The sequence below is a fragment of the Calypte anna genome, chromosome 20 (genome assembly GCF_003957555.1).
Source record: "Calypte anna isolate BGI_N300 chromosome 20, bCalAnn1_v1.p, whole genome shotgun sequence".
Taxonomy (NCBI): domain Eukaryota; kingdom Metazoa; phylum Chordata; class Aves; order Apodiformes; family Trochilidae; genus Calypte; species Calypte anna.
The window spans coordinates 6,752,984-6,773,056 of NC_044265.1; the positions used below are offsets into that span (position 1 = coordinate 6,752,984).

At 37.1% G+C, this 20,073-nt stretch overlaps 1 protein-coding gene across 2 annotated transcripts in view; it reads left to right on the forward strand.

The window, feature by feature from the left end:
* The window catches only part of SULF2 (sulfatase 2), a 66,188-nt gene that overhangs the window by 22,235 nt on the left and 23,880 nt on the right, over positions 1–20,073 (forward strand). For both annotated transcript variants that reach the window (XM_008497879.2, XM_030463410.1), the window contains exons 5-11: positions 3,316–3,467; positions 5,016–5,185; positions 9,574–9,724; positions 10,960–11,135; positions 13,005–13,133; positions 14,072–14,128; positions 14,822–14,951. In XM_008497879.2, the coding sequence (XP_008496101.1) occupies positions 3,316–3,467; positions 5,016–5,185; positions 9,574–9,724; positions 10,960–11,135; positions 13,005–13,133; positions 14,072–14,128; positions 14,822–14,951 (965 nt within the window). The remainder of the gene's footprint in view (positions 1–3,315; positions 3,468–5,015; positions 5,186–9,573; positions 9,725–10,959; positions 11,136–13,004; positions 13,134–14,071; positions 14,129–14,821; positions 14,952–20,073) is intronic.

A 20,073-nucleotide genomic window follows, 5' to 3' on the forward strand; every position in this document is an offset into this window, starting at 1 on the left:
AAAAGGGATGATTGGTTGGTTCCCTCCATAATTTGTGATGCATCCCTAATTATATCAGCTGTCAATTTATGCAAAATTTTGTGAATATCCTTTGTTGGGTGCATTTTAGTTGTATTAAGTATTTTTAGGTATCAGGAAAAGAGTTAGTGCTTAAAAAAGAGAAAAAAGAATGAACAAACTTGAAGAGTCGGGTAAACGGTGTGGATAAATGATAGAATAACCTCAACATTTCCCATTGTAAATTATGCCTTGATGTCCATTCTTTTGATTGTACCTTTACACTACATTTATATGCACTAAATCTGCTTTTTAAGCAGTGAGCTGGGGCCTTTAATGTATCTGAGGTTGTTACATTCAGAGGAGACCTTTGTATTAATTGATAGCACAGGGAAAATCCTTTTGTGTGTAACCTTTTTTTCCTTTCAGGAAGAGTTTAAACAAAACCTCTCATAGAAATTCCACTCTGCACCACAGAATTTTCCAGGTGCTTATCCTTGAAGGGCAAAACTCAGGGAAAAGAACCTTACAGGGCTATGAACCCCCACGGAAGTGGTAACAGTGCACAAAAGAGTTAGTTTTTGCATATCCTGTTTTATGTAGTCTCAGGAGAAACTACATTGTATAGGATTTAAAGCAAAGGAAGATGAACTTAATGCATTTATTAAAAACAGCCACTTGGATGTCTTTTAATGATCATTTCATAGATGGGTATAGGAACATGGCTGAGCATATTAAACAGCAGCCTCTCTGAATGTTTATTAATGAAATCTTGGAACAGTTTGAAATTGGATGTACCAAAGCAACGTGTACTCTACTGAGCAGCTGTCTCTGCTAGTGAAATAATCTGATGGGGGGGGAAATTGTGGTAAAAAGAATCTTTACAATCCAGAATCTAAATCTTTCACCATTAAAAAAAAACAAACCAAACCAAACCAAAAGCCAGCCAGCCAAAAAACAACTAACTTTACTTGAACCCAATATTTTGTACTGCAGAGAAATGACATTTAACGATTTTTTACTAACAATCCTTTAAACAGCTGAGAAGGAAGGGTAATAGAAAAACATGTGAAATGGAAGATTGGAAACAGCAGAGAAAATTATTTAAAGCACTTTGACATCCATGAAAGATTATAAAGACATCCTGAATGTACAATGGGGGGGGTATGCAAAAGGTGCTGGAAGGAACTTACGCCAGGCTTTCCTTTAATGCCTCTGCAGAATAACAATGAAGTAATTCTTTACAGAATGCCTCTTTCCTGAGTTCTTCAGCTGGCTCAGCCAAAGGTTTTAGGAACAGATTGGTTTCCGTGAGCAGAAATGCCAAATATGTCTCTGCTTGGGTATAATATATTGAATGGAGGAGAAAAGGCTTTGCATTGCCTTGTGCGTATCTGCTGCTGTGGGACAGTGGCCAGTGCTTCAATCCTGTGTTCTTTGTTACTAGGACAAGAAAAAATGTGCAGCTGTATTGTTGTATTGCCCATTACCACTGTGAGTTGCTTTTCATTCTTTAAAAAGTAGAAGTTGTTCCTTTAGCAAAGAAAAAATATTTATACTGTATAAATGCAGTGCCTGAGGAAGGGGTAGTGAGGAAGGTAGTTTTCATCTACACTGGAGCAGATTTTGCTATGTTCATTGCTTCTACCTTACTTTGCTTGGGTAATGAAGATGTCATGAGGACAGTTTAGGACCATGAAACAGATTCTTTTCTGCAGCATTCTTACCAGTCACCCTTGAGCTGAAGTGGCTCGTCTGTAAAATACCATAACACCTTACCAGCTTTTGCAGAATACTTTGAAAGAACAGTGTAATTTTAAGGACATTATTGTGTCCCAACAGATGTGCCCTCCTGGTCTTCTCTGATGTAGATCTTAATTTTGTCAGCACTTTTATCTCTTTCAAAAATTTTGAATGTTCCCAACCCTTCACTTTCTTACACATTAAATGAATACATTGAAATTTGTTGAAGAGGTTGATTTAGTGTTTTTGCACTCTACCTAAACACTTAGAGTTGTATCTCATGTGTTGTTTATATATGTATTGCATTTATGTAAGAAGGTGCAATTTTCTTATGCTTATAGTCTGCAAGGTTAAAAAAAAGTCATTAAGAACCTTAGAACTGTGAGTTCTTATGTGCTCAAATCCCATAGGTTATGAGGTGAGATTTAATGTAAGTCTGTGAACAGAATCTTAGATATTTTGTTGTCCTTACAGAGATATAGATGTTCACTGATAGATGGCCAGTGTGAGGTGCTTGCAGCTATTATGTGCCTCTGGATTAAAAGTATTTGTAATGAAAAGTGGAACACATGTAAAGATCTTTTGATAGTCACTATGGTAATGCTAACATGAATTGCCAGACCATCCAAAAATTGAGATCTGAGCTCTGATCACAAAAAGTCAGATGCTGAATTGCAATGCAGTGTGCAGACCTAAGAGGAGAATTTTGCCCACAAAAACCTAACTAAATGAATGGAGTCTTCAAGTAGAATGTATCCTGTAATTGTACAGTGATGATAAGCACAAACTAAGACTGAATAATACTGAATAATATCTTTATTTTTTACTGGAGTGGTGTGAAAGCATTGAGCACATAATGTACTTTAGAGAATTCCTGTTCTTCTCATAGAAATCTAATGCTTTTCATGCTCCTAAACCCTTTTCTGGAAAATAATTTTTGTTTGTACACTTGTGGCTTATAGAGCAAGGCTGGCATGTACATAGGTCTCCTGGGAGGGTGGCTAAAATGTCTTCCCTGTGTTCTGTAAGAATCCTTGTACTCATTCTACACTTGTTCTGCCAAACAGGCTGCTGCTTCATTTCTTTTATGCAGCAAGTTTAAAATCTCATCATGTTTATGGTTCACATTTATCATCTCTTCTCCCAAGCCTGCCTCCTATTAGTGACTTCACTGCTTCTGCCAGTTTCTTAGGTGGAGATGTCTTAAGTGGGTGTAACCAAAATGAAAAATGTAGCTAAATCGGGTGATTCAGAGCAGCATGAGATAATGTGGCAACTGGCACTATTTTGAGCATTCTCTGTTTTGTTCATCTGGCTCTAAATGTATCAGGCACTAAGGAAAATAAAATGGTAATTGTGGTCTAGTTTCTCTAATACATAGGCTGTAAATCAAGAGGTGCATTATGGAGTTCAGAAACAAAGAAACACGGGCTTTCTTGTAACTCAGAGCTTGTCTTCCATGTATCAGAATGAAGAATGTCACTAGAGACAGAAAGGAAAGAATATGGTTAAATATGGTGGCTTTGAAGGGTTTCTGTTGTCTTCTTACTGTGCTTCTGCTTTCTGTACCCCTAGCTTTCTTTGGAAAGTACCTTAATGAATACAATGGCTCCTATGTGCCTCCTGGTTGGAAGGAGTGGGTTGGATTACTTAAAAACTCTCGATTTTACAACTACACACTCTGTAGAAATGGAGTGAAGGAGAAGCATGGATATGACTACTCCAGGGTAGGTCCTGTTGATTCGATTTCTTATTTTCTTAACATTTGGATGTGACTGAAAGAAAGCTGCACTTGATGGTTTCAGTCTAACTTAAGAATTCTTTTTGAATTTGAAAACTGGTTTGTGTAACCTTAGCTACAACTCAATAGGCGTTGTGTTTGGACTTCTCCTTATCTTCCATTCCAGGAGGGTCATGTTACTGAAAACATTGTTAGCAGCAGAGGAAACAAACAAAATGTTCTGAGACTTTATTATGTACTATGAGCTGAAGATGTGAAAATGGATTTAAATGCTGCATGATAACTATTTCTGTGCTTTGTACTTTAATTATTGTGTGCTGAGTCTGATTGTCATCTATTCCCCTGGTACAGAACTGACTCCAGTGGAGTTACACAAGCGTAAATGAGATAAGAATCCAGTTCCCTCCAGCTAGACCCATCTTTTTATGTTAGTTTAAGGAACTTGTTTCACAGCCATAATGTGAATGGAGAATTCATATCTTGGTATATCTTATGATTATTCTGAATGAGTGGAGAATTTAACTGTTAAATTTGTATCTCTTTGCATTGTTACAGGCATGTATGTTTCCTAATAGCTTTGCAAGGATGTTATATTTTGACCTAACTTACTAAAATATTTAAAATAATTTTCAAATGCAAATAATTTTTTCCTTATCTAGCACATGTTACAGCTTAGTTACCTGTTTGCGGTCAGGAGTATGTTTTTTTTAAGCCAAATGTGTTACCTTTTCAAAGGAATCAGCTTTTGTGAATGCCTCAAATAGCCTGAGTTGTCTCTGAAGTATGATAAGTAATTTTATCCATAAACTACTGTAGTTTTAGTGTAAAAGTAAGTTGACTTACTCCAGAGTGATACTAATTTGTAAGGTGTATTTGCTTAAGAGCAATTTCTTTTTCTTTCTCTTATTGAGCACTGATCCTGCCTCCATATTTGTGTTTCATTAGCACTGTGTTCACAGTCAGCTTTTCCTTTAAAAGGTTAATGTTTGTGATTTCCTCCTTTCCCTCTCCTATTTGCCATTTTTAATTGAATGTACTTTGTGTTGAAAGATAAAACTTGACAGGCTTCAAGGGTTTCCTTTTCTATCGCCAGCTGCTAAGGGAAAAGGGCAACTGATGTACAGGATTATTTTTCTCTTATTTCCCTTCTGATCTTTGAAGAATGAGAACCCTAATCTTGTCAGCCATGTACCAAAAATGATTTGGTGTAAATACATCTTATGTGTAACAATGTTAGGCAAGTGATTTCACAGGGCACTGTTCCCCATTGCACCAATGAGCCAACAGGGAACTTTATGTTCCAGTATCGTTGGGTCTGTTTTGTGAATGCAATATTTGAAAATGTTAGGCTTTCACTTGGTTTAGTTTTTCTTTCTGAGACTGGTGACAAATAAGAGGGGAAAAAAAGTGATTAAAAGATAAAGGTTTTGATAATCTTCACCACTCTTGCATAATACACCTCCCCTTCCCATCTTGCCTCCCAGCTTGGAATTATTTTTGAAGTATCTCATGATACTTTTATTTCTACTTGCAGGATTATCTAACTGATCTCATTACCAATGACAGTATTACCTTCTTCAGAATCTCAAAGAAGATGTATCCTCACAGACCTGTACTGATGGTTATAAGCCATGCTGCTCCTCATGGCCCTGAAGATTCAGCTCCTCAGTACTCACATCTCTTTCCTAATGCCTCGCAACACATGTAAGGAAAAATAAAACCCTTTTGTTTCCAGGTTCAGGAATGTAGAAGTCCTGAATATCTCTGAGGAAACAGTGTTGGCTTTATAATACTCTTGGTATAAGTTTGTCATAAATATATAAGAAGAATTTTGAAATTGTTTGTTTGTTTGTTTTATCTCTCCACACTGGTGCAAGTATCTTGAGAATGGCTACTGCATCTAGAGCTCAGAATTGTAGCTTACTGAGGTAAATGGGAAAATTTCATGTTGAATTCATTGGACATTGTTACACAGCCTATTTGGGTAGTAAAATGCTTATTTTGAGCAGGAGATCAAGAAGCTGCTTTCCTCTTTATACATTGTCCTTATGTATAAATGGTATTATTTTATGGATATTACCAAAAGTCACATAGTATGCAATACTTATTACATTTCATATATGGAAAAACCAGAAATACAGACCAGCTGCACTGACGCACGTAAACTGTTCCTGCATGAGCTAGTATGTCTCTATATGACAGTGCCATGTCTTGAATGGGTCCCAAAAGCAGTATTTCACCTGGTTCCTGAGTTAACATGTTCATAAGCTCCATGATGAGATGGTTCTTGTTTATATCATGGAGACCTTTTACAGGTACAGCTCTGTAATGCTCCATTACAGGCATTTCCTTGCATGCTGATAAAATGAACGGATCTTCCAAATCACTCTTTGTCACAACTGAAAGCATTTCAATATTTTCTAATTACTGGCTTCCTGCCTTCATTAATGTCCAACGTTTGTAACTTTCCTCCTCTGTGTCCTATTTTTTTTTTTATTTGGAGTGTTTCAGGGATATTGTAATTTATTTCAGATTTGTGAAGGAACAGGAAACTGATGGAAATAATAAACAATTGGTAGCCAGAGCTGTTCAGGACTAGTCCAAAGTCCAGGGAAATCCATCTAAACTTTTACACTTTATTAAAATATAGACTGAGAGAAAAATCTTCCTTTGTTCTATTGTCTAATTAGTGTGTAACTTAGAATTATATATTTCATTATTTCGTGCTGCACTGGCAAAGAGAATCTGTGTCTTAGCTACACAGCAATGCAGTATTTTGTGTTGGTCTGCCATCTTAATGCTCATTTAGTTTCTTTGAAATTAAAATTATAGAAATGCCAAATGAGCAACTTCTCATAGCTTATTAACAGCATTGACCTCAGTCTTATTATAAGTTCCTTTGGAAGGCATTCATATCTCAGAGATTATAATCATTTATCAAGCAACATTCTGTAGCAATTTCATTGTGCCAGTAGAAGGATTTGAGGAAAACCAGCAATAAAAAATATAAACTAGATCTATTTTTCTCTTATTCATAGTTTAATATTTATTTTTCACACAAGATGAGTTTTTCTTCTTGATTATGGAAGTAGTCCAACAAAACTATTTTAAGCTGTATAATAAGTTATATGGAAAATGTTACTTCATGGGACCAAGTTTTGTTTGTAAAGAAATTTTTTTAGTAGATTAAGAAACTATTTTTCTTTTGAATGTGAACATAAAATGGGATTTTACATATATCTTGTTCAAAGGAACTGCCAGTCTTGTTTTAAAACATTTTCCCTGTGCTACCTAAAAACAATTTGGACAATTTGTAAGGGTTTGCATTGGTCTGTGTTTGAGATTAAATGTGAAAATGTAGAATGTTCACCATTCCCTCACTGTATCTACAAATCAGAACTCTGCTTTCCATTTTTTCCTTGTTCCCACAATCCAGGGAATACCTCAGAGACAGATAAATCTGTCAGTGATGAAGGGGCATAAGCAGTTCTCCCTGTTTTGTTCTCATGTGGATCTGGCAGGGAGGGATCAGAACACAGGTAGAACACTTCTCATTAATCGCCTGGAAGCAGTACCCAGAACAAATTCTTTTCTAGTCCTGGGATCAGGAGGCCATACAATGTGTTCCACCTCTCTGTACCTCTTCTTCTGGCAGTGCTGACAATGTCTGCAAGCAGATTCTTGAGCTTTTTCCACAAAGCAAAGTGCAGGTGTGACTGTAATGCTCAGAATGGTTGACATGCTCACTGCGTTGCATAGCATTGCTAATAATAGCTATAAGCTATATTTAGCTATTTTTTAGCTATAAGTTATTATAGCTGCTATTGTAACTATGTGGATTTTAGCATATACTGACAGAGTCCTGCTTTGCTTGGGAACTCTAGGAAAGTGCTTCTGTTGTTAATTTGTGCTGTTGTTCTCTTGCTTCTATAATTACATATGCTGACTGGTATGACCATTCCACCCTACAGTGAGTTTCCCTCCATCTTTTTCTATAATGCTTCTTTTCATGTGCATCTGCAGTCTTTTCTTGTTTGAAAATTATTCAACCAGCATTCACATAGCAAATCCCTAGGCTACTTGGCTGGTTTTCCTTTTTTACTGCCTATACTAATAGCTTCAGAAAATGCAACAGCTGGGCAGTTTGACAGTGTTCAGAAATGTTAGTTCTTTAGAGAGTACATTTTACCACCCATCTTTTCCAAGGTCAAATGCATTCAGACTAGGTTTTACCTTCTGAATACATTTGAAGAGGTTATCCTAACCAACTGCTAGGAATGTTATATTTGTGTATTTTTCCCAGAAGACAGACAAATCTGTTAAGTGTAAGAGGGTTACATTTGTAGTAATCAAAGAAAATCATGGGCTTTGGTTGGATTAAACAGTGGGAGGTTTCGAATCAGCCAGGAAATCACAAAGTAAGCTGAAAAGGAGTTTGCCAAGCATTTTTGATTCATTCTGGGCATCACATAGCAACAGTTTCCATAACTGTCAGCATTTTCAAAGGAGCAATGTCATTATTTCAGCCACAATAACATTCTGAAATTCAAGAGGCTATTAGCAATACAGAGAGAGTAAACACCAGCCCTTTCCTCCCCATATGAAGAAGCCTTCATTTGCCACCTGCACACATATTTTTGATAGCATCTAACAGAGACTTTGAGCTTAAAATATTTCACTGTCAGATTATTGCATTAATATTTATATTAACACTTAAGACTGCTTGTCATGTTCCAAGATATGTTAAATACACAATTTTGAGAAGAAGTTGTCTTTATAACTTACCCTACTGTGCTGTTGCCTACAAAAAATCAGCAGTAAACATTTGCCAAATAGGAGCTGACTTTATCAGGATGCTGTGTGTTGGGAAGAAGAAAATAACTGAATATCTGCTATTTTTTCCTGTTAGTCTTGCCCTTTTTGTTTGCACATTTGTAGAGATTGAGTTCTTTGCTTTGAATAAAGCCACAACAATTCTCTTAGTAAAAGTAATTGTTAGTATTTCAGACTCTGCAGCTGATATGTTTGAGCCAGGATATGAAGAAAGTGAAAAAGGTGGCTCTAAATCTTCCATAATAACAATTTTTTTAAGAATACATTTAGTAGATAAAAATATTTCTTGCAAATATAAGCTATATTGTAGCTTTCTAGTGAGTTGGTGTTGCAGAGAGTCAACATCATGGTAGTGATATACCAAAATAACTTTTGTTTAGATTCAGCTAACCTAGAACAACATAATTTTGCAGAGAAAAGCAATCTCTGGAATTGCCAGCAACATGAAATTATGGACATTCACTGATATTTCTCCTCACCACTTTAATAATGTCACAGGATAATCAGAACTTGGAGTGGCTGTGAGATTCCAAGGGGACATTGAATTCAACTCTTGGGATTTTGCAGACTTGAAAGTTTCTGATGATCACAAAGGAGTTGGTATCTGGAAAGTGTCTGCAAAACATAGTCCTATTTCCCCTCACCCCTGCTTTTCTTGGCAGGTCTTTAAAATCCGGCAATGTATCCACTTCTGCTTGCCATGAGCTCACATGCAGTTTGATACCACCAGGTAGGGTGCCTGTGCTCCTCTGGATACATGAGTGTGGAAGTAATCAAGTAGCCAGTCATGCTGAGTTTGAAAAAAGCTGTTAAAGAACATGGCAGAATCTTTTCAGCAAGTTCTGTAGTTATTGTTAAACAGCTTGCACAGTCCATAATATTTGGTGCTAACATGGGCAATGATAGCAAAGCAATTACACGAGTGGAATAATATAGTGTGTGTTTCATCCAGATGATACTTGTGGAGTTTGACTTCTGAGGCTAGTAATTTGGCCTGCAAATGTATCTGTATTAGTCTGAAGACACTGAAAAACAATGTATATTTATTCTCTTAATATATCTTATTCCCCACAAAGTTGTTTTCATTCTTCCATTTTTTGTATATAACACAGAACTGTAAGACTTTTCCAAATTAATATTTTCTTGTGCACCTCAGAGAGTAAATCGAATAGGGCTGATCAAATAGACATTATTGGTGTATGCCACTATAGTTTTTTTCTACAGTGCTAAAACACTCTGGTTTTCTCTCTGTTCCTTAGCACTCCCAGTTACAACTATGCTCCAAACCCAGACAAGCACTGGATAATGAGGTATACAGGTCCCATGAAACCAATACACATGGAGTTCACTAACATGCTACAGAGAAAGCGCCTTCAAACACTCATGTCTGTGGATGACTCTATGGAGATGGTAAGATGAGTAGTAGCTCTTTTTGTTTTCAGAGTAGCTTTTAGCCAAAAAAAAAAAAAAAAAAAAAAAAAAAAAAAATCTTCAGTTTTAAGAAAGGAGATTTAAAGGTGTTGCAATTTCTTCCTTATCATTTGGCATTCATATTCAAAAAAGGTTGAACATAAGAGGAGTCCTGCAAGGCAAAGATGAGATTATCAGAAAGACATTGCATCAACTTGTTAGTCATGTTCTGTAATTACTGATTCAGACAAGTATGGTCTCCATTTCATATTAATGAACCTGTTTAGATGGGTCAGATATCAGCATTAGAGGAGATTGGCTATTTTACTGTAATATTTTGTTCTTCTGTTTAGTAAAATGATTTCACTTTGGGTAATTCACTGCATGCAAAATTAGTTGGGTTGTTTTTTAGTTGTAATCACCAAATTATCTTGATCTTTTCTACTGAATTATGCATCTAATAGTCTTTCAAAATTGAAACACACATACACACAAAAAAACCCACCAACCCAAAAAAACCCAATACATCAAAACCAAAAAAGCTGTTTCTGTGCTGATGCATCTGGATGTATGTGATAAAAATTGATCTGTGGTGCTCAAATTGGTGCATTTCACATAAAGATTCTCATGTAAAATCCACATAAGCAACCACAGAGTTAAAGATCTCTCTTAATTTCCTATGTTAGATCTTTGGCTAAGGAGGGAATATGACTGTGTGATATTTCTTTGGAAGATTTCACAAATATTCTGTGTAATGGGGACTCATTTGTCTGAAGGGAAGGTCACTGAGTGTTGCTTAAATAAGTAGGAGATTCAAAAGGCTGTCATTTTATTAAAATTGTTCACTGCAGGCAAGAGATGAAGGTAGAGAGAAAACTTGAGAAATGCTTATCACCTTGAAACTTTTATCTCTGTTACCATATGTATTTCATACTGTCTTGACAGCTCTCATGCAAAATACTGTACCCAAGCACTTTTGAAATACAGCATGCTAATGTGTTTACCTTAAAACAAAAGCCACAAGTTTGTTTTATAATAGCCACAGTATTCAGTTAGTAAAATTATTAGGTGATTATGGATTATTCAGGATGCTTCATTGTGATAACTGAGTGCCATCCAGAACTGATGTTCTATATTTGTATATTACACATAGGTAAAAAATTATATCCAGTAGTCTACATGTAATACTACTCATTGCAATGAAGTTCATGTTTCAATTTGGGTTTTTTTTTCAGATTTACAATATGTTGGTTGAAACAGGTGAACTGGACAATACATATATAATATACACAGCAGACCATGGTTATCATATTGGGCAGTTTGGATTAGTGAAAGGAAAGTCCATGCCATATGAGTTTGATATCAGAGTCCCTTTCTATGTCCGAGGTCCAAATGTGGAGGCTGGATCCTTGTAAGTTCTTGGCTATTGTGTGTTTGTCTGTCCGTGTAGTGACTAGAAAAATCCTTTATATACACATCTCTAGTTGTATTGACCTGGCAATCAAATGGAGGCACAAAGTTCTGTCCACCCTGACTGACTGTGCTAATTTTGGCAGAAAAATGTGTCCACTTGGTCAGCAGAACTAGTAGCATGTGCTTTTTGCTTGCTTAGGTATGTGGTGAAAGCCACTACACTTTTCTGGATGTAGTTGAAAAGGGGGCTTTGAGCTAAGTCCAGTCTAGGAAAGGCTTATTTGCTCCCCTTAGAGGAGTGCAAATAATACACATAACTGTGACATTTTCAAGGTTAAAAAATTTTATAAAGTTCACTGGCACTGTACATAATTATTGCTGAACATTAAAGTGGAGTCACTTCAGTTTATAAAGAATGTGTGTAATAGTTCATAAATTAAAATCCACAAAAGATTCCTTCTGGTTCATTCTTTGATATTACACAGTTAGGGCTGTTTGGATGCACTAAGCATGCAGGATATGACTTAATTAAAATGGTAGCTTTGATCAGCTAAGAAATTATGTAAATACACTTTATAAGCAATTATTTCAATAGCAAATATTTGCACTTAAGTAATGATTTTGGACAGAGTGCCATAATTTGCTGCCTTTTATTTATATCAGTGTGCATGTTTTAGCATAATTAACACATACAAACTCTTCCTCATGCAATTTTTTTCTTTACTGCAGAGGAACAGATCTACTGTGTAATATGGTAGCAAATAGTTGTTTTAAAACCTCAACTCATTCCATTTGCTGGCTAAATTCACTTATTGGCATTAGCTATAGGCAAAAAATGTTGAATTCTGTAGATATTGCCCAATGTGTCTAACTTATTTGCAGCAGTTATGCATGTGAAATAAACAACATTATTTATGTAGAGAGCAGAGGAGGGATTTTTCAGGTGGAACTAAATATACTACCTCTACTCTGTAAGAAGTTTCTCTGCAGCAGCACAGAATTTCAAGTGAGCTGGATTAGCCTTCTAAGAGTATGCTCTCTTTACCTTAAATTGCTGGTTTCAGTCTTACTGGAGTGACAATGCTAATATGGCCCAAGTGGACTGAATTTTTCTGCAACATGCAGTTCTGCACTCAGACATACATAAAAGCTGTGAAACCTTCCCACTGAATTTTACTTTTCAATGGCTTCTGGAAATGAAAAAATACTTTGGTCAGCCTGACAGAGTAAAAGAACAGAGCCCATCATAATACAACAAATAGGAAAACAGGATAAGCTACCTTGGGGGGAATATATCAGATGATAAATTCATCCTTTTAGCCTGCTTGTCTTTAAAAGGTAGAACTTCAGTCGTCCATGTTCTGCGTGAACCGTATGTTTTTCCTGCAGACTAATTGTCATAACTCCCTTTTGTTACCAACAAAGTTTTAATAGCAGTCACTGTAGCAAGTCCTTACTAAGTGCTCGTTTCTATTACCAAATATGCTACACCACAATTATTAGTAATTAAAATCAAATTAGGTATATCGATTTAATTCATCATCCATGCTCTTGTCAGTGCCTGTTTGTGCGCTCACTGAAAAATGTAGTAATTTTTAAATGGTGTCTCATTAATTAGTGGGAATTCAGCAGTTTTCTTCTGTTGTGTATTTTGAGCTGTAATTCTGCAATGACATGTACAGTAGCCCGTCTAGTCCCGTCCTTCCTTTGTGCCTGCAGATCAAAGCATGGTGATTCTTTGTGTTCAGTGCAGTAGAAGACTGTATGCTTACTCTCTTTGCAGATCCTTGATCTCTCTGGAAGAGGTGAAGTTGCTTGGTATCATTGCATAGATTTTAAACCATGTTCTCATGTGTGTTTTTTTCAGGAATCCTCACATTGTGTTGAATATTGATCTTGCACCTACAATTCTAGATATTGCTGGACTGGATATTCCATCTGATATGGATGGTAAATCCATCCTAAAGCTTATGGATTCTGAGAGACCAGTGAACAGGTAAGAAGCAGAAATGCTCAGTCTCCTGTATATTTAATGCACAAGTGTACAGCAACATGCAGCAAATGCAAAGGAAAATATATTATCTTTATAACTATATAATTCACCAGAAAATCTGAAGACCTATCTGTCAATTTTTAACTGACTTCATTTACTCATTATCATTTTGTCAGGTTCATATGCTAGCTGCATGGCAAATATGGCCCCTGGATATACTAAATGTAATTTGTGTAGCAGTGAGAGAGCTACACATGAAGGTCTTTAGCTATATGAGTTATAGATTTTAGATGTCTCTGTGGCATCATTTGTAGCAAAGTGATCCATATTGAATAAATTGCAGAATAACTGAGTTGAAAGGGCTGGTTGTGTATCAGATTATAATATAAAGACAGGCTAGCACTCAGAATTGCATTTATATGAGACCTTCCATCAATACATTCATTAGCAAAAGACTGAGGAAGAGAATTGGATGGATGCTTGCTAGAGAAAATCAGCAGAAAAAGGGAAGGCTGTTTGCTTTACAAGTAGCAGGGTGGAGGGAGAGGGGGAAGGAAGCAGCTGCATTAGAATAGGATACTTTGGGGTTAATGTGAAGGTTAAGAGCCCAAACTGGAGTCAGGAAATCCTGATTTAATAGGCGATCCTTTGTGATCAAGGACAATTCAGTTAATCCCCTGTGCCTTAAACATGCTTATGCTGAAATAGTAGTAGTGTAAGAATCTGTTGTAGATTTTGTCCCTGAGAGAACAAATCTGTCCTATGTTTGTTCATGATTTGCTCTGAAAAAGCATATGTGTCTGCTTCTTAAAGCTGGACGTACTCTTTTGCAGTTATATGTAATGTTTGTAATCTGAATTGGGCATGGAAGAGAAAACAAGAGGGTAACTTGACTACTGGTTTTCTGGGAACTGTTTCTTTCTCTCCTTATTTCCTCCTAGGTTCCATTTAAAGAAAAAGATGAAGGTGTGGAGAGACTCTTTCCTAGTGGAAAGAGGGTAAGTAAAGTGTTAATTACAAAGAACAGTCTTTTTTAAATAGAAGCATACTGAATAGCTAAAGCCAAAGCAGCTCTCCACCACAGACCCAAAGCCATTTAGCTGTGCCAGCAAGGACACGGCTGCAGTGTGCCTAATGGCAGTGATTGTGTGATAGGAGGGAATGTATGGCTTTGCCTACAGCCTGCATAAATGTGCTGTTGGGGTGGGGGAAGGGGTTTTTCTTGGATTGAGAGATGGAAAGGCATCCCATTTTTCTTTCAGCTACTGCACCCCCTGGCCTGCCCCTCTTGCTTGTGTCATGGGAGTATGAATAACCTTTCCTCCCTGCATGTTCATTTGCTGGCCATTCCCTCTGTGCCTCTGCCTCAGTATGTAACACAGGGCATGAAGGGTTTGCTAAGTGCAGTCCTATAGAGTGAGGAAGGATATGGTCTCTCTCTCTCATCAGCTGTTGTTACTGCAGGGCAGACATGAAAAACACTGTCTTGGGATTGTATTCTCTCTGAGAACATAATATTGATAACTTCCGTGTTATTAGAGATGATGATAACTGTTAGTTTCTACTCTTAAGTTTTGGCCACCAGGGATGCTATGGACTTGGCAAGTAACCTACTCCTCTTAGTCTTTTCAGCAAACTGTATGTATATCTTGGAATTAATGGAAAAATAAATGTCTTTTTTTCTTTTCCAGTAAACTGCTGCATAAGAGGGAGAATGAGAAAGTAGATGCCCAAGAAGAAAACTTTCTACCCAAATACCAGCGTGTGAAAGACCTTTGTCAGCGAGCTGAGTACCAAACTGCTTGTGAACAGCTTGGCCAGGTAGGGCATTTTCCCCCTGACTGAAAGCAATCAGCTGTAGCTGGGCTACGCTTCACACCTTAACTGTGACCATGTCCTTCACCATGTTGTCAGTGCTGCCAGCCTATAAATCAGAGGGCTTGTTTCAAGGCCTTTGCTCAAAACCGTATTACAGCATTTATGAGATTGACTGTCAGTCAGGAAATAGCTGATTCAAATGCCTCTGTATTGATTCCTGACTACCATTAAGAGAACTGCCTAGGCTGTTTTTATGTTTTATTCCCCAAATAGATTGGGGTTTGGGGTTCATTAGTGATGAGAAGGTACAACGATGAGATGCTAACAGATTTGCCTTCTCCAAATATATGTAGCTCCCTTTGATTAGAATTCTTAATTTAACTCATTTTGTTGTTATTATTTAGTATTACATATAATAATGGGAAACTAACATTGTGTGAACTCAATACATCTCTCCTCCTAACAAAAATATACTGTGAAAGCACACATGCAGTTATGACTGTAAGCATTGATTGTGTGGCTGGGCAGATATGAAAATGTGTTCACTTTTGATCCAAGTTATGTAGAAGAAGTTCAGGAAACAAAATCTATAGTATCAATACGTGGTCTCAGCACAGGAGAGCATTTTGCAAATTACCAGAGCAGTGCAAAGGCACAGCAAAGCTGTCACTAGCAGCTCCACTCTCTGGGAGCTGCTAAATTTGGGGGGAATTTTCATGCTCTGGAAACATGGCAAAATTGACTCGGTATCAATGCTTTCTGATCCAGGTACCAGACAGTACCCCCTAGCAAAGACTCTTAATGCATTCTGTCCTTGGACTTGTGAACAAAAGGGTGAAGGTAGATGGGTTCACATTGTTAATGTGTCTGTTATTAGATTGGCATTACCTCGTAACCTGGCAGCTCAGAGGACTGTCAGAATATGTCAGTCTGTGGAATATAACTGTTCTTGCAGATATGATCTGAATGTCTTACCAAGGCTGTAGCCACTAATGGAGTACTTAGGCTTTAGTAAGCTGTTTCCTACTGTCAGAGGCCAGACTCCCTGCTCCTGCCTCTGCTGATCCTGTAGTTCAGTGCACCCGTGAAATAAGTCCTTAGGTGTTTGTATCTAATTTAAATGTATAAGCATTTTCCAGGTGCTCTTTTCCTCCAGTGGCTTCTTTGTCAGATTTAATACAGAGAGAGGTTATAATGTCCTGTTCTTCCTAAAAATACTGAACTGCAGTAGTTTATTGTCATCAGATGTCTTGAGCTGAAATTTTAGATGGGAGGGAGCAAGCCATTGTTTTTTCAATTTGCAATGTTCTTTGAGAAACTGGGGGAAAAGTCATTGTTTCTGCTACAACATCATCCAGTGAGCAATTTGGGGAAACAGAGCATTTCTTTTTCCATCAGTATTTTCCCTTTGAGAGATGTTTCATCGTCTTCCTTTTGTCTTCATCTTCCCAATTATTTTGAACATTACTGTAAGAACAGAGAGGAAGAGAGGCTTTCCCAGACTATATTGCCTCTAAAGCTGTCTCTTTACAAAGGTATCTGAGCTACATTCAGGCTTTCTTACTCTAATTACCATGCCCAGTTATGGAAGAAAGGGGCAAGTCCCTGTATTGTCTACACACATACACAGACTTATGTGCTCTTCCATTTAAAATAAAATATCTTTGACATCTATAAGACGCTGGCATAAATTCTGTACTCAGTATTGCCAATAAATTCTGAAGCACAGGTGTGCTAGTAAGTGATGCATGTGCTGCATCCTCATTGTCAGGAGACAGAAAGGAGAGTAATTGTTTTGAGCAGTTCAGTAAGATGTAATTGGAAGTGATAGGATGAAATTGAGCAAAAAAGAAATTTAAGTTGGACATCAGGAAAAATTGCCTAACAATCAAGTCAATTAGAGTCTAGGAAGGGCTCTCAAGGGAGTCTCAATCCATCTAACCCCTGCTCTAGAGAATATGTCCTAGTAGTCTGTCTAGACAGCAGGAATAGTGGGAGATGAATGTGCTTTTTTGAGAATAAATTGTGTCTAAATATGGGTGCACCCAAAAGTCTTTTCAGAGTGCAGCAAGACTTAACTTCTGAAATGACAAATGGGTGTTGTCTGTTTGCTGGTGTTGTTCACAGCTCTGCATAGTAAGTAGAGCAAACCCAAATGAATAACATACCACTGCCTGGGGGGGAGTTGATGGCATGCAGATACAGCAGTTATTTAGCAGATGTCTGTTGATCCTGCAGGACACTTTGTTATTGTGCATCTAAAGGTATCTGGAGTGTTCAGTGCAAAAGGCAAAGTTTCACATTCTGATGCAAAGATGGGGAGAAATCTGGGCCAGAATTAGGTGAAAGCTTTTTAAAGTCATTGGGGCTTTTTCTTTTGACTCAAACAAGTTTTGGGGACCTGCTATTCTATGCACAGAGAAATCTGAGCAGTGCCAGAGAATCTGAAGTGTGAGCAGGAGAGAAGAAGCACAAATGGAGAACAAAAACTCAAAAGGGAGTGAATGAGACAAGGGCAGAAGTTGGAGTACAGGAGAGGTAAAGAAAGCTTTGAATGTTAGATGGAGAATTTTAAATTCTGCTTTGTGAATGTGCAAGTTTGTGAACACAGTTCTATCACCATAAGATGTTCTTCTTTTTCAAAACTCTGTTAACCTCCTTGGCCTATAATTGTTTTGATAAGAGAGCACCAGGATCATAGAGATGAGGTCATTCATGCTGTTTAAAACCTTGTTTCAGAGTCCATTATGTGGGATTTTTTTGGCAACACTAATATATGTAAATTCTTCTGAGTGCAATGGAAATCTGTGTGTTGCCATGTTTTCTTTTTCAGTCAGTAGGGTTTGGTCTGTGTTAGTTATTTGCATCCAACAAAGGGTGACTGTAGGCCCAGATGAAAGAGCAGCTCAGCACTTATATTTGAGGATTTAAAAGAGGTGAACTCTTTCTTCCCACATGAAATAAAAAACATTTATCCTAGTACCTAATGGCTTCCACACAATTTTTTTCTCTTCAGTGCAGTTCAGCCTCTCATTCTAAACTATCTGGTAAGTGGAAGCTGACCCACTTTTATCTGGCGGCCTGCAATAATGTGCTTTTGTGGCAGCCAATTATGATATCAGCATTGCTCTGCAGAGTATTCCCAGCAACTCCACAGTACCATAACAACAGCTGCACAAAATCTCCCTCTGAATCATTTGCCAACTTTGTGCACATTTGTTAAACATGCACTACCTGCAGCACTGCTGGTGGCTACAGGGAATTTATGCTGTACTTATTAAACAAAAAAAAACTACACACCATTTAATTTTGTCTTTAGCAGGACCTTTTGTAATACAATCATACTGCTAATTTTTGAAGAAAAAATGGTTGTCTGAATTCATATTGTTTCCTTTTGAAATCCTTTTTATTTTCAAAACTGTATGTGTGATTCTGACACAAGATTTGCAGCACAAGATAAGCAGCACTAAAAAAAAAACCTGTTATTTTATATGACAGGTTTTTTCACCAGAACATTCAAAATTCAAAAGCTTACACTTAGTTTGCTTCAAATTTTTTGCAACTGAAAGGTTTGATACAGCCTTCCTTCTGCTTACCCAGATCATGAAGGAATATTCTGTTTTGTAACTGGAATGAAGATGTCATAAGTAAAAGTGTGTCACTCAATTAATTCCCCCAGTTCTCTGGCATAGCATGGCACAGCAGTGATTAAAGCTATTCTGATCAGGGTGTGCTTTCCTGTAGCACTTCCCAAGTGATTCCTCTGGATCATATTCCTGCCATCACAACCATTATTAGCCATTGCCTAGTGCCAAGGGGTGGAGCAGCAGAAAAAATTACATGCATTTTCTGCTTTTCCAGAGGGCAATGAAGCATGAGCATACTTAGGAAACTAAATTTTATAAGGAAATTCCTTTAAAACTGAGAAGAAAGTTTTTATCTGTGAATCTTTCGTGGTTGTCCAGTTCTTTTGTACTTAGCAGAGATATCCTGAGGTTACTAAGGAATTTAGGTTCTGCTGATAAGTGAAACATGTTAAGCCATCTAGAATCCAGATAATTTTAATAGCTCTTTAGGCAGATCTTTGGAGTTCCTAAATTCCAGTGCAAGTTACACGTGCTCAGCAACTTCAGAATCCCATTCTTAATCTGTGTTTACAACAAGAAATGACTTGCTGATAACTTCATACAGTAAAAATTTTATCGGCTCTCAACCTGATAACATTAGGAGGCAACAAACTGTGAAAATTAAAATCATCATGATTTATTAAGGGCTGTTATTACAGGATTGTGTTCCTTATCAGGAATTGTAATTAACAGAACTGTTTTCCTTCTTTAGCCAGAAATTGTCTGTAATGATTTCCAGAGGCTGTTTTACTTTGGCTTTTTTTGCTTGTTGTTGCTTCACAGAACCAAGACATTTGCATCTGTTATAAACTGAGATTTTTAAACTCCTTGTCATTGCAGCAATGGATGTTGCAATTAACTTGTCAAAATCAATATCCATGTTTAATAAAACCACCAAATTTTTCAAATATCCTGACATGAGTACCAGTGTAGTTCAGTTTCAAAAACAGCAAGCTGACTGGTTTCAGTCTCAGAACTCCATGTGGGACCTCAGACAAATCAATTCCCCTTTTGGGACTGCTGTTTTTTTCCTCCACCACTAACGTAATTTCTGCTTACATTGCACTTGCTGCTTTGCTTCTGCAGTACCTAACACAGCAGCTGGGACCATTTGATACCACAATCCAATTATTATATTAATAATAAATGAATTGTATAATTGTAAACATAAATTTAGCTGAATACTTGATTTTTCATTTGCATACTAGTTGATTGTCCCATTTGCCTCACTCCAGCTACAGTTTTGGGGCATTAAAAAGCCCTTCAAATTTTCTGTCAATAAATTGTTTGTCCATCTTATAATTTTAAGGTTTTAATGATACACAGTATGTGACATTAAATTATCTGAGAGCCCAGAGATCTGAGTCTCCAAAAATCATGAGCCAGCATAGGGAAATAATGTCCTGTTGGTATGAAGGCTAGGCAGTGCTATTTTCATACTGGTGACATGAAACAAGAAATTAGATTTGCCTTTCACCAATGGATAAATAGGAAGAAGG